Source organism: Prionailurus bengalensis, chromosome A2 (assembly GCF_016509475.1).
Source record: "Prionailurus bengalensis isolate Pbe53 chromosome A2, Fcat_Pben_1.1_paternal_pri, whole genome shotgun sequence".
NCBI lineage: Eukaryota > Metazoa > Chordata > Mammalia > Carnivora > Felidae > Prionailurus > Prionailurus bengalensis.
In genome coordinates, this window is record NC_057348.1 from 21,359,257 (window position 1) to 21,373,064 (window position 13,808).

At 40.2% G+C, this 13,808-nt stretch overlaps 1 protein-coding gene across 47 annotated transcripts in view; it reads right to left on the reverse strand.

Moving 5' to 3' along the window:
• Window positions 1-13,808, reverse strand: part of PBRM1 (polybromo 1) — a 116,882-nt gene that overhangs the window by 34,119 nt on the left and 68,955 nt on the right. For 42 of the 47 annotated variants that reach the window (XM_043587573.1, XM_043587588.1, XM_043587574.1 and 39 more), the window contains 3 exons: window positions 13,543-13,754; window positions 1,193-1,378; window positions 125-282 (listed from right to left, as the gene is read on the reverse strand). In XM_043587573.1, the coding sequence (XP_043443508.1) occupies window positions 125-282; window positions 1,193-1,378; window positions 13,543-13,754 (556 nt within the window). The remainder of the gene's footprint in view (window positions 1-124; window positions 283-1,192; window positions 1,379-13,542; window positions 13,755-13,808) is intronic. The other 5 variants (XM_043587571.1, XM_043587575.1, XM_043587591.1 and 2 more) reach the window with 1 other exon arrangement.

Sequence of the window (13,808 nt, forward strand, 5' to 3'; positions counted from 1 at the left end):
AAAAAAAAAAAAAAATCAAACGGTTTAAAACAGAGCTTCTAATTTGTAAATACTGATTTTTCCGTGTTCGTAAATTTTATTTTCATGGAATGATTTGTATTTTGGGAACTAATGAGTTTCTTACCTTGACAAACATGACCACACATTTTCCTAGAATTTTACTAACAGGAACTTTATTGTAATAGTCACTCTTAAAAACTTCTTTTTCTAGAAATTTTCGTGTAGCCAGATGGAATGTTTCATTTGGCCGATAAAACCAACAGCCATACAACCATTTTTCACCTCAAAAACAAAAAGGGAGGGAGGGAGGGAGGGAGGGAGAGAGAGAGAGAGAGAGAGAGAGAGAGAGAGAGAGAGACAGAGACAGACAGAATTACCATTAACAGAAATCACACATTCTTTGCAAAACGAGCAAATTCCCCATCTATTCTCTTATGGCCCGAACCCAACGATGTGCTTTTTAAGCCACAGGTCCTTAAAATAATTATCTTAGAAGAAATGATACTTGAAAATAATGAAGTATAAGAAGGCCTAAAAAATGCTACTCTCCCTCTCACATGAATAGATAGGTAATATACCGGATGAGGAGGGTGATGAGAGCTGCTCCACTCTGCCGGGGCCAGGACACGGCCAGGGATGCATGCTTAAGAAAGATACCGCATACTAAAGGACGCAGTTAGCCCTCAGGGCAAGGGATGCAAAGCTGAGGGAACTGGATTGCCTGGATCACATTTCTGCCTGCTTCCGGCTTCATTAACTCCTAAGGTAAAGGAAACTGTTCTAGGACACCTTTTTTAAATCAAATTCTAAGCCAAGGCACATGTCTCTCTATAATTTATTCTTCACTTGTGATTTATACCAGACTGGTTTTGCCAGAAGCAAAATGTGAGCCTTTAGTTCCTGTGAGTCTCTGCCATCCTCCAGAGTTTGGCTGACTGGTTTTAATAAACGCCAGTGGAGCAAATGAATCTCAGCTTCCCTTCAAGAAGATGCATTTCTTTTGACTCAATTGTACCACTCACTGGCCCAAGAGTGCTAGATCCCATGTTTTCATATAGTGGGTGCTTACTTATATTTACTGATACACTATAGAACAACTATTGTCTGAGTGACAGTTTTCTTCCTTGAGACCCAAGGAGGAGTAAAATAGTTACATGTCACCAATCTGTCCTTTGATTTAAAACGAACTTACCAGCAGAATCTTCCCACAGTCTCTCAATACAGACTATGTGTGGCTGCAGGCTGGCCTCCGCGGGCTCCACGTAGACGTAATCTCCAACATGGTACATGCTGTTCTTAAAGCTGCAGTCCTGGCTGTATGTGCGGTGTAAGCCTGAGAGGCCTGCAGTGCCTGAGGAGTCTTCACTCTTTTCAGCTTCTTAGGTGAAAAAGAAAAAAAGGTTCCCATTCAAAGCATGTTGGAATCAGACATAGGATTCAAACAACACATACTACTACATTTCATTCTTTTCTAGACCTTCACGGTCTAGTGCCTTTTTGAATTATAACCGTCATTAATTTAAGTAAATCCATAAATAAAGGATCTACAGAATAAAAATAACCACCTTAATAATAAACGCTCAAGACAGTCATTCTGGATAATAATGAAAGGTATAAAGAAGAAAACAGGTAACCTGTAAATCATGTAATCCTGGAAATAATCTCATATATACTTCCTCTTTATCTTAATGCCTCTGAAAAAATTTTCCCTAAGTTAATATATGGGTATGTCACAATTAATGGAATCTTAGAACTGGGAAAATACGAACATGCATATTATGCAATATAATGTGAACTATACATGTCTACACTAAAGACAGAACTGTGCAGTTCCCCTGAGAGTAATGCTTTTCAATAGGACTTATTTTTGTTAAATAATACTTTTTAATGGCTCCCATACAAGCCATCATTTACAAATACCACAGGGTTTTTGTTTTTTAAGATAAAACTGTGCCCACATCTTTGATTACTTCTTTATGGTAATTTTCTATAAATAGGACAGCTAGAAAAAAGCATTTTAAATGTTTTTAAAATGCCTATTCCAAACCAACCCCCCAAATTCTGTACCAATTTAAGTCCCTCACTGTGTGGCTACAGGGTCTGTTTCTCCATTCTCACGCTCCAACATTTCTAATTTTTTAAAAGTTTTGCCAATATTGGTGGAAAATGTCATCTAGTATTCGATTAGTCAAATGAATCCCTGTAACATATACAAGAAATTCACAAGGTACTTGAGATTATACACCAACAAGAACATGGTCAACTGTATGGAAAAGGACAGAGAGAGTACAAAACCCCCAAATTCTAGAGACAGGAAACAGGATGATAAAACAACTCAGCTGAAAATATGAAAAAGAATGATTTAGAGGGCAGAGTCCTGAGCCATAAAGGACTATTTCTAGGCCTTGAAACTTAATGGTTCTGCCTCGCTGGATTTCAAGATTGCTTGGAATTGAAGGCCCTTTCCCTTCCATTTCTCCCTTTCTCAATGGGAATGTCTCTTAATTATTATTCTACACATGTCCCATCAATGTATTGTAGGAGCAAAGGACTTGTTTTTGGTTTCATAGGTCCACAGAGGGAGAGGAACTGTGTCCCAGGATGGGTCACACCCAGAGCCTCACCTATATACACCAACTTAAATGATTTAATTAAAAAAAATTTTTTTTTAACATTTATTTATTTTTGAGACAGAGAGAGACAGAGCATGAACAGGGGAGGGGCAGAGAGAGAGGGAGACACAGAATCTGAAACAGGCTCCAGGCTCTGAGCTGTCAGCACAGAGCCCAACGTGGGGCTCGAACTCACGGACCGTGAGATCATGACCCAAGCCGAAGTCGGATGCTTAACTGACCAAGCCACCCAGGCGCCCCTTAAATGATTTAAATAATAAGATTGGAGGCTTTTGAGCTCATAAAGCTGATAATATTTAGATAAGATTTTGATACCCGCCAGCAGGGTGTTATTGTAACAAATAACTAAAAAATATGAAGCGACTTTGGAATTGGGCAGTAACAGAAACTGGGAGAATTTTGAGCAGAGCAAAGGCCTCAGTTGCCTTGCATAGACTATGGTAGAGAAACGGACATTAAAGACTTGGCAGTAGAAGGCTCAGGTGGAAATGAAAATGTTACTGGAAAGGGGGTCCTTGTTACACAGTGGCAGAAAGCTTAGCAGAACTATGTCTGCAATTACTTGGATTCTGGCCTCCTGGGCTGATCTTTGGTTATCTTTCTCCTTCTTTGTTCATTTGTTGTTGTTCTACTACCTCTTGAGATTTCTTCCACTTCATCTTCTAATCCTTCTCTAAATGATTCCTTTCTGCTATCATTAAAAATATATATACTTATTTATGTATGTACGTATTTCTTTATTTTTAGGAGAGTGCAAGCAGGTGAGGGGCAGTGAGGGGGACAGAGGACCTGAAGCAGGCTCTGTGCTGACAGCAGTGAGCCTGATGTGGGGCTGGAACTCACGAACTGCAAGATCATCACCTGAGGCGAAGTCAGACGTTCAACTGACTGAACCACCTGGGGGGCTCCTCATTAAAAAAATTTTTAAACGAATCAATTTGACATATATCAATGTGTAAATTTAAGCTGTACAACCAGTTACTTCAATACACTTATATATTGTTGCCACTACAGTGACACTTACCACATTACTTAATCATAGTACAGTACTATTGGCTATATTCACTTTACTGTGCATTAGCTCTCCATGGCTATTTACCACTCCTTACAAGGTTGTACCCTTAAACACCCTCACTCTTATCGCCTCACCCCACTCTATTGTTTTTATTTAAAGGGGACCTTATTTATTTATTTATTTATTTATTTATTTATTTTTTGAAAAATTTTTTTCAACGTTTATTTATTTTTGGGACAGAGAGAGACAGAGCATGAACGGGGGAGGGGCAGAGAGAGAGGGAGACACAGAATCGGAAACAGGCTCCAGGCTCTGAGCCATCAGCCCAGAGCCTGACGCGGGGCTCGAACTCACGGAGCACGAGATCGTGACCTGGCTGAAGTCGGACGCTTAACCGACTGCGCCACCCAGGCGCCCCTAAAGGGGACCTTATTTAAAAAAAATTTTTTTAAGTTTATTTATTTTTGAGAGAGAGAGAGAGAGAGAGAGAGAGAGAGAGAGAATGCAAGCAGGGGAGGGACAAAGAGAGGAAGAGAGAGAGCATCCAAAACAGGCTCTGCACTGTCAGTACAGAGTCTGATGTGGGGCTCGAACCCAAGAACCATGAGATCATGACATGAGCTGAACTCAAGAGCCAGATGCTCAACCAACTGAGCCATCCAGGTGCCCCTCTGCTATCATTTTTTAAAAACAGTTTCATTGAGGGCGCCTGTGGCTCAGTCAGTTAAGCATCCGACTCTTGGTTTCAGTTCAGGTCATGATCTCAGGGCTTCTTCGTGAGTCTGAGCTCCGTATCAGGCTCTGTGCTGGCAGTGTGGAGTCTGCTTGGGATTCTTTCTCTCTGCCCCTTCACCACTTGTGCTGTCTCTGTCTCTCTCAAAAGTAAATAAACTTAAAAAAAAAAAAGTTTCATTGAGATATAATTTACACAACATACACATACAATTCCCCTACTTCAAGTGTGTAATTCAGTTTCTTGGTATGTTACTAATTTAAAAAAGTGTGATAATATACCACATAAAATTTGCCATTTTTTGACCATTCTTAAGCACGTATTTCAGTGGCATTAATTACATTCACAATGTTGTGCAGTCAGAACCACTTCCTATTTACAAAACTTTTCATTTCAAACAGAAACTGTAACATTAAGCACATTTCTCATCCCCACCAGACCCTGGTAACCTCTATACTACTTTGTCTCTAAGAATTTGCTACTCTAGGTACCTTATGTAAGTGGAATCATACACTATTTGTCCTTTCATGTCTGGCCTATTTCAGTTAGCATAATGTTTTCAAGGTTCATCCGTGTTGTAGCATGTCGTTATCACCATTTCATTACATTTTATGGGGGAATAACACTATTGTATGTATATGTACCACATTCATCCGTTGTTAATGGACACTTGGGTTGTATCTGCCTTTTGCCTCTTGTGAATAATGCTGTTCCGGATATTGGTATACAATTATGTGCAGGAGTCCCTGCTTCCAGTTCTTTGGGTATACACCAGGAGTGGAACTAATGGATCACATGGTAATTCAATGATTACCTTTGTAAGGAATTGCCAAACTGTTTTGCCATAATGGCGGCACCATTTTACATTCCCACCATCAATGTATAAGGGCGCCAATTTCTCCACATCCTCAACAACACTTGCTGGTTGTTGTTTGTTTGTTTGCTTTTTATAACAGCCATCCTAAAAAGAAGTGGTATCTCAATGCAGGTTTGATTTGCATTCTCCTAATGATTAGTGATATTGAACATTCTTCGTGTGATTACGGCCATCTGTACAATTTCTTTGGAGATGGCAGGTCTATTTCCATACTTTGCCCAGTTTTGAATTGTTTTGTTACAGAATTTACATATCCTGGACATCAGACTCTTATCAGATGTATGATTTGTGAGTATTTTCTCTCATTCTGTTGGTTTGCCGTATTTTCAATTTCCAAGAAATTTTCTGTTCTGTGACTATTCGTTTTTATGGCCTCCTGTTTTTATTTTATGGATGCAGTAGCTTGTCATCTCTCTGAAGGTCTAAATCTTTATCAGTTTTAATGTTTATATATTATTTATTTATTATTATTATTTTTAATATTTATTTATTTTTGAAAGAGATAGGGAGAGCACAAGCAGGGGAGAGGCAGAGAGGATCTGAAGCAGGCTCTGCACTGACAGCTGAGAGCCCATGTGGGGCTCAAACTCATGAACCCCGAGATCATGACCCGACCTGAAGTCGGATGCTCAACTGACAGAGCCACCCAGGTGCCCCTAAATGTTTATTTTTGAGAGAGAGAGGGAGAGCATGAGCGGGGGAGGGCAGAGAGAGATGGGTACAGAGGATCTGAAGCAGGATCTGAGCTGACAGCTGACAGCAGACAGCCGGGCATGGGGCTCACACAAACTGTGAGATCATGACCTGAGCCGATGTGGGATGCTCAACCAACTGAGCCACCCAGGCACCCGTTTTTGTTTTGTTTTTAAATTTTTTCTCCATCTGCCTTGTTTTTTTCCAAGGCCCTTTTTCTCTTTTTGTTTTGTTCTCTATCTTACATCTTAGAGGTTTGCCTTAAATATTTGATCCTATTTAAATTAAGTACCTGCTCCTATTTAAAAGCAAAATACTAAAAAAAAATGACTAGAAGCTCTTTATGTACATAATTTTGCCCCACTGCCTGATCCATTTCTCAAGAGAAAAATCTCCTGTCTCAAAACTAGAAGCCTGACTGCCAGCATTCTTGGAGCAAAAGAGTTACAAGGGGTCTCACTACTTAGTATAAATCCTCTTATGACCCCCCTCTTCAGAACTGTACCTCTAACCTTTCAGTATGCTGCTGTCTCTCAGACTAGACTCTTGAAGGCAAACAGTCACAGGAAAGGTTGCGAAGTGATCTGGTGGTTGAACTCAAATTTAGAGTTAACTAATCCTCCTGTTTTCAGCACCTCCATTTGTAGAAGTACCTGGTGCTCTAATCCCTGCACCATTCTAGACAGGAATTGGCCTACTTAAGGTCTTCATCTGATGCCAGCACTGAAGCCAGTGTTAGCAACCTACTCGTACATTTTCTAGCTCCTAAATTCCCATTGCCACCATCTCCTTTTCAATGGTTTCCCTTCTTTTTTTTTTTTGAGGGAGGGGAATGCTTTACATTTATGTCTTTTGTTTTGCTTTAAAATCCATTTTCCATCATTTTAGAGGTGTTTTGGGATGTACCAGTAGTAGGCATCTGTACAACCTGCCACATTTAGGTGACAAGTCCTTCATATTGTTTTACTTTTGCTTACTTACCTTTGAGTACTTAGTTCTGGTAGTTAATACAAAAACACAGCTGTTGCTAATTTTGTATCACCAGATAAAGTGTCAACAAAACTTAAAAAAAAAAAAATCTCAAGTATAAGAAATTTTGTCAGTAGAAACAATGTGAATCGTCCTAAATGTCATACCCATTACAGCACTGGCATTTTCTGTTTTCTCTTTCACTGATTTCCATTTTGATCTTTAGTATTTTTTTTTTTTTAACGTTTATTTATTTTTGAGACAGAGAGAGACAAAGCATGAACAGGGGAGGGTCAGAGAGAGGGAGACACAGAATCTGAAACAGGCTCCAGGCTCTGAGCTGCCAGCACAGAGCCCGACGCGGGGCTCGAACTCACGGACCGCGAGATCATGACCTGAGCCGAAGTCGGCCGCTTAACCGACTGAGCCACCCAGGCGCCCCTGATCTTTAGTATTTCTACTTCAAGTGTGATTGGCTTTTCTTTTGCTAACTTCTTGAGGTGCAAACGTAGACTTATTTTAGCTCTTTATTTCTTTCCTGGTATATGTATCTAAAGCTATAAGTTTCCTTTCACAAACTCCTTTAGCTATATCCCATAAATTTTAATATACTGTGTTTTCATTTGGGTTCAGTTCAAGATTTTCCTAATTGTCCTTGCAATATCTTCTATGATCCACGGATTATTTAGAAGTGTACTGCTTCATTTTCAAATATTTGGGGATTTTCCAGCTTTCTTTCTGTTGCTGATTTCTAGTCTAATCCCATTGTATTCAGAAAACTGGGTATGATTTCAATCCTTTTAAATCTTCTGAAACTTGTTTCATGACCTATGGTCCATCCGAGATAATGTTCCATGTGTGCTTGATAAGAATGTGCATTTTGCAGTCCTTGGGTGCAGTGTTTCACATCTCAGTCAGGTCAAGCTGGTTGACAGGCCATCTTAGTCAGCTCAGGCTGCTATAAAAAACCTACCACAGCCAGGGTGGCTTAAACAGCATTGATTTCTCATAGTTCTGGGGGGTAAGAAATCCAAGATCAAGGTGCCAGCAGACGTAGTTTCTGGTGAGAAGTCCACTTTCTGGTTCATGGACAGTTGTCTTCTTGCTCTTCATCCCCTTATAATGGTAATGAGCCCATTGTGGTGGCTCCGCCTCTATGACCACATTCAATTACCTCCTAAAGGCCTGACCTCCAAATACATCACACTGGAGATGAGGCTACGATATATGAATTTTGGGGAGACAAACTTTCAGTCCATATTCAAGTCTTCTGTACTTTTTGCTAGTTGGTCTATCAATTACTGAGAAAAGAGTATTGATTTTTGGTGTACTTGGTATATCATTGCTGAGAAAGGAGTATTGAGACTTAATTGCTAAACAATTTCTCTTTTCCATTATGGTCAGTTTTGCTTTATGTATTTCCAGGCTCCATTGTTAGGTGTATATACATTTATAAATATTATATGTTCCAATGTCCCCACCCTTTTAATATTATGAGATATCCCTCTTTGTCTTCAGCAATATTTCTTCTCTTAAAGTCTATCTGAGGGATGCCTGGGTGGCTCAGTCAGTTAAGCATCCGACTCTTGGCTTCACCTCAGGGCATGATCTCAGAGTTCATGAGTTCGAACCCTGGGTCGGGCTCTGTGCTGCCTGTGCAGAGCCTTCTTGGGATTGTCTCTCTCTCCCTCTTTCTCTGCTCGTTCTCTGTTAGTGCTTGCTCTCTTTCAAAATAAATAAATAAACTTTAAAAAAAAAGCCTATTGATGTTAATATAGCCTTTCCAACTCACTACAGTTACTATCTGCACGGTGTATCTTTCCCCCTCCTTCTCCTTTCAACCTATTTGTGTTTTCGAATCTAAAATGAGTTTCTTACACACAGCACAGAGTTGGATCTCTTAAAATTCAGTCTGTATTTTGATTGGAGTGCTTAGTCTATTCGCAACATGTAATATAATTATTGCTATGAATGAATTCACATCTACCATTTGCTACTTTTTTTTTTTTTTTTTTTTTTTACGTCTTAGGTTTTTTGTTCCTCTTTTCCTTCCTTACTGCCTTCTTTTAAGCAAGTGTTTCTCGTGTACCATTTTAATTCTACGTTGGATTTTTATTGCTATTTGTTTTTAGTGGCATTATGGTATGCATCTTTCACTTATCACCATCTACTTCAGGTTAATACTGACTTGATTTTGTTAAATAGTGCAACTTTGCTCCAAAATAGCTCCATTCCTTTGTGCTACTACTGTTCACATACATTACTTCTATAAATGCTGTAAACCTAAAATTGATGATGTAATTATTTCTTTAAACAATCTAATGTTTTCTAAAGAAATTAAGAGAAGAGAAAAAATATATAGTGTTTTATATTTACCCACATATTTACCATTTCCACTACTCTTCAGTCCTTCTTATGGATTTGAGTCAACCATCTGGTGGTGTTTTCTTTTGGCCTGAAGCTCTTCCTTTAGGATTTCTTATAGGGAAGATCTGGCAGCAGTGAATTCTGTTTCTGTTTATCTAGGAATGTCTTATTTCAGCTTCATTTTTGAAAGATGGTGTCACTGGATATACAATTGTTGGTTCAGTTTTTGTCCCTTTCAGCACTTTGAATATCGTGTCACTGCTTTCTGGTTTCCATGATTTCTTATGAACCATTATCATATTTCTATTTTCTTGGACCTGAGAAGTTTTGCTACTTTCACAGTTCTCTCTTTCAGTAGTTTATGGTGTACCTAGATGTGGTCTCTCTGTGTTCTCTTAGTGCTCTTAGAGCTGTAGGTTAATGTTCTCCATCAAATTTGAAGTTTTCAGCCATTATGTCTTCAAGTATTCCCTCCCGCTTTCTTTCTCTTCCGTCGAGACTCCCAATATAAGTATACTAGAATACATGGCATGAGGGTTTGCTCCTAAGTCTGCTTAGCCATGGGTCAGCCAATGATTTAGGTGAAGACTGTCCTCAAACACTTAAAACTTTTAAGGATTCACCTTCCAATGACTGATGTGCATGTGGCTTGGGGGTTCCACTCAAAGCTGTAACCAATGTCCAAGGACCGCTTGCATTTTGCTTGCAAAATGGTTCTCCTAGCTCCTTTGCACAGGCATGGTTTCCCAGTCAGCCAAGAACATGGTGAGAGCTAGCTCACTCCTCTATGGCTGACTTCCAGGACAGTCCTCACCCTCAACTGTAATGTTGGCCCGTTTATCTCTGCATCGACCACTTTTAGCTGGCAAAGATATCCCCTGCCCATACACTCTCGCCATCCTGAATCAGTACATCTCCTCTGGCAGAAAAGTTGCTGGGTCTTGCAGATAGCCTTATGCTGGTAAATTATTCTCACCAACCAGGTTCCCTTCTCGTCTTTGCATATGCCACTGCTTATGAGAATTTGCTTCAAATCAACTTTGTTTTCTGGCCTGAGGAAAAAAAAGCCCTAAGGAGCAGATGTGATGTTGAAACTAATGTAACTCTCAGAAAATCACATAGTCTAGGTATCTATGTGAACTCAAAATTTACAAGATATGCACCTGAAACTAATGTAACGTTGTGTGTCAACTATGCTCAAAAAAAAAAAAAAAAAAAGCTATCTCATGAAAATAAATAAAAATGATAAAAACTTTACAAGAAATGATCAAATTTTTTTCATTACAATAATGCTTATTATTCTAAGTAAAAAAGCTATTTTACCAGGTTTAATATAAATCATTTTTCTTAAACAGAAGCTATTTGCTGCATTTCAGGTAAATTCATTTTGTAGTTTTCAAACATAATGACTTATATTCAACTTCCTTTCTTTTAGCCATGTAAGGATTAAGCACCTTGGTTCCTGACACACCTCTTTATGAGACCTTATATCATCTTCTGAAATCATGTAAATAGATGGTAAAAGCAAACAGTCTCTTCTTTCCTGAAGAAATGTGATTTTTTTTTTTTTTAAACATTATCTTCTCCCTGACGACCCGGTTAAGGTAGTAACAGCACGGGAACCATTTAAAGATTTACAGCAACTAAGGAAGCCTTAGGACACTACTGAGAGCAGCATTATTTAAAAAGCTACAGAGCGGGGGCACCTGGGTGGCTCAGTTGGTTAAGTGTCCAACTTTGGCTCAGGTCATGATCTCACGGTTCATGGGTTCGAGCCCCGCTACGGGCTCTGTGTGGACAGCTTGGGGCCAGGAGCCTGCTTCTGATGCTGTGTCTTTCTCTCTCTCTCTCTCTCTCTGCCCCTCCCCCACTCATGCCTTGTCTCTCAAAAATGAATAAACGTTTAAAAAAAAGAAAAGAAAAGAAAAGAAAAGCTACAGAGTGAAGTTGGGGGCATGGAGTTTTGGACCTGACCTAAGTTGGTCCATGTCTGGTACACCTTACAAAAGAACACCAGAAATGACTTACACAAAATTCCCTGCATCCTTTTTTCTTTTGCAAGCCCACTTATGGGCAACAAATAAATAATAAAATAAAATAAAATAAAATAAAATAAAATAAAATAAAATAAAATAAAATAAAGTAAAATAAAAGTGTACATGTGTGTATGTATGTGTTTTGAGTGGAGGACACTGATTATACAGTGTCCACCTAGGTGGGGAAATCAAATTCAGGAAAAGTTTTATGAACTTTTGCTCTAGGTAAGGTAGTTATTACTTTAGATTTGAAAAGTGGAAAAAAAAAAAGTTCTTTATAAGGAATGGTCTTGCCCTATGTTGGATCAATAACACCCAGTCCTGTCAGACACAAATGGACCATGAGGTGGAAGTTCCATTTGTGTCTCACCAGGTGTGGCTTGGCCACACATACACATGTGCACAGTAACACAGGCCAGTCCCGCCAGACAGACTTGGGCAGTTCAGACACAGCTGTGGGTGAGTGAGGTCCTCTCTCCAACACGATGGCTTCCAGGAATTAAGAACACATCTTTGAGTACCTTCAAATGCCAATGGGCAATCTGAATCTGGTACTTGCTCCTCTTTAAGGAGCACAGTTTGAAAATTATTTGCAATTGAAGGAGAAAAACTTGTAATGAAAGATACCTCTATGAAAATGGCTTCAAAATGTGAAAAAAATCTAGCAACCACATCTTCCAAGAAATCCACGAACAGTCCAACTGTATTTTATAAACAGGCAAGCAAGCAAATAAACAAACCAGCACGTGAAAGAAAACTAGTTAATCTGGGAAACGTTCCACAGAGAAACATTAATCCCTTCAAACCTTATTTGAGCCATTCTAAGCAACCTCACGTATGCTGTTAAATCTATTTTCTGCTTCACTGAAATATGACATAATATTCTTGAGGTGGCCCTATTTTTGGTCCACCAAAGTAGTCCAGGACCCGGAGGTTGGTTATATTCAACTTAGCAAAAAACCAATGATGGTTGCAAGGCCAGGTTTTCAAACCAGGGTGTCGGATGAACAGTGAACCCTTGGCAAAGACCATTTCCATTTCATTTGCCTCGGTAATAATTCCTGACACTATTGTGTGAGCACAGAAGGGACTCTGGGGATCAAATCCATGCTTCCTGTAGAAGTTAGTGTGTGCCAGACATGGTGAATGTAGCATATGGATTCTTCTGCAGGTTGCCCACCAACTGTGGTAGTAGGTTCAGGTGGAAGTAGGGCATACTGCTGCCCAGTCACAGATGTGCGTCCAGAAGTAGGCCATGCATGCCACGGCCTCGCGGGGAGGGGGAAGGCAGGCAGCGGCGGCACAGCGCGGTGCCCCAGCCCTGCACCAGCCCCGTGCCAGTGCTGCGGCCAGCACAACTATTAGCGCCAGCTCCAGCAGGGTGAGGAGCAGCGCGCATGCGTGGCTTGGTGGGCCATGGTGGTGACTCCAGTGAGAGCCCAGAAATGGTCAAATTCTTTTTTTTTGTTTTAATTTTTTATTACGTTTCTTTATTTTTGAGAGGCAGAGAGAAACAGAGCACCAGTGGGGGAGGGGCAGAGAGAGAGAGGGAGACACAGAATCCGAAGCCGGCTCCAGGCTCCCAGCTGTTGGCACAGAGCCCGAGGCAGGGCTTGAACCCACGAACCGTGAGATCATGACCTGAGCTGAAGTCGGACCCTCAACCGACTGAGCCACCCAGGCGCCCCTAGAAATGGTCAAATTTCTAACCAGAGTTCTCACTGTCAAAATATTTCTAAATTCTAGCAAGTGACTCCAAGTAACATTTTTGGGTTGATAAATGAAATAAAAATTTCCTCCTAGTACTGTGGTTCAACCAAAGTATCATCTACTAATCTGGCCTGAGTCTGCGGGAGGAAAGTCAGTCTACTAAATGACAGGGTAGAGCCTTGATGCACTCACTGCTGACAATGCTTTCTAGCTCCAGATGGGCTCCTTAGGTTTTATCTCCTCACAATACTAGACTGTTGAGCTCCCACACTTGTGAACGAACGGACTCCGTTCCTGAAATACTAGGATAACAGCTGTGCCACATGAAACTTCCCATTTAACGGTCTGATGACCAAACTGATGATGATAAAATCATTTCTATCAATACATCATTTTGAAAGAGTCAACATTTACACACACAGGATTCATGCCCACAGCTCCCAGTGCGAACCACAACTAGAACACAGTATAACGTTTCCTCATATTTAACAAGATGAAAAGAAACCAACCTCTTTTTTCTTCTTCTCTCTTTAATTTGTCTTCCTCGATTTCTTTTGGCAATTTTTCCTTTTTCTCTTTCTCCACGTCGTTATGCAAGTGCTTCGTGGTGTAGCTGAGCGCTGGTGATAGGAGGATCTCCCCATTTTTGCAGAGCTCATCACGGATTTTAATAAAAAACTGCTGCAGTTCCACCGCATCCTCATATATTTCAGAGTCTGTCCTATAAGGGGATCAAGAGTATCCACTGACATACAAGCTGCTTCCTTTACACACC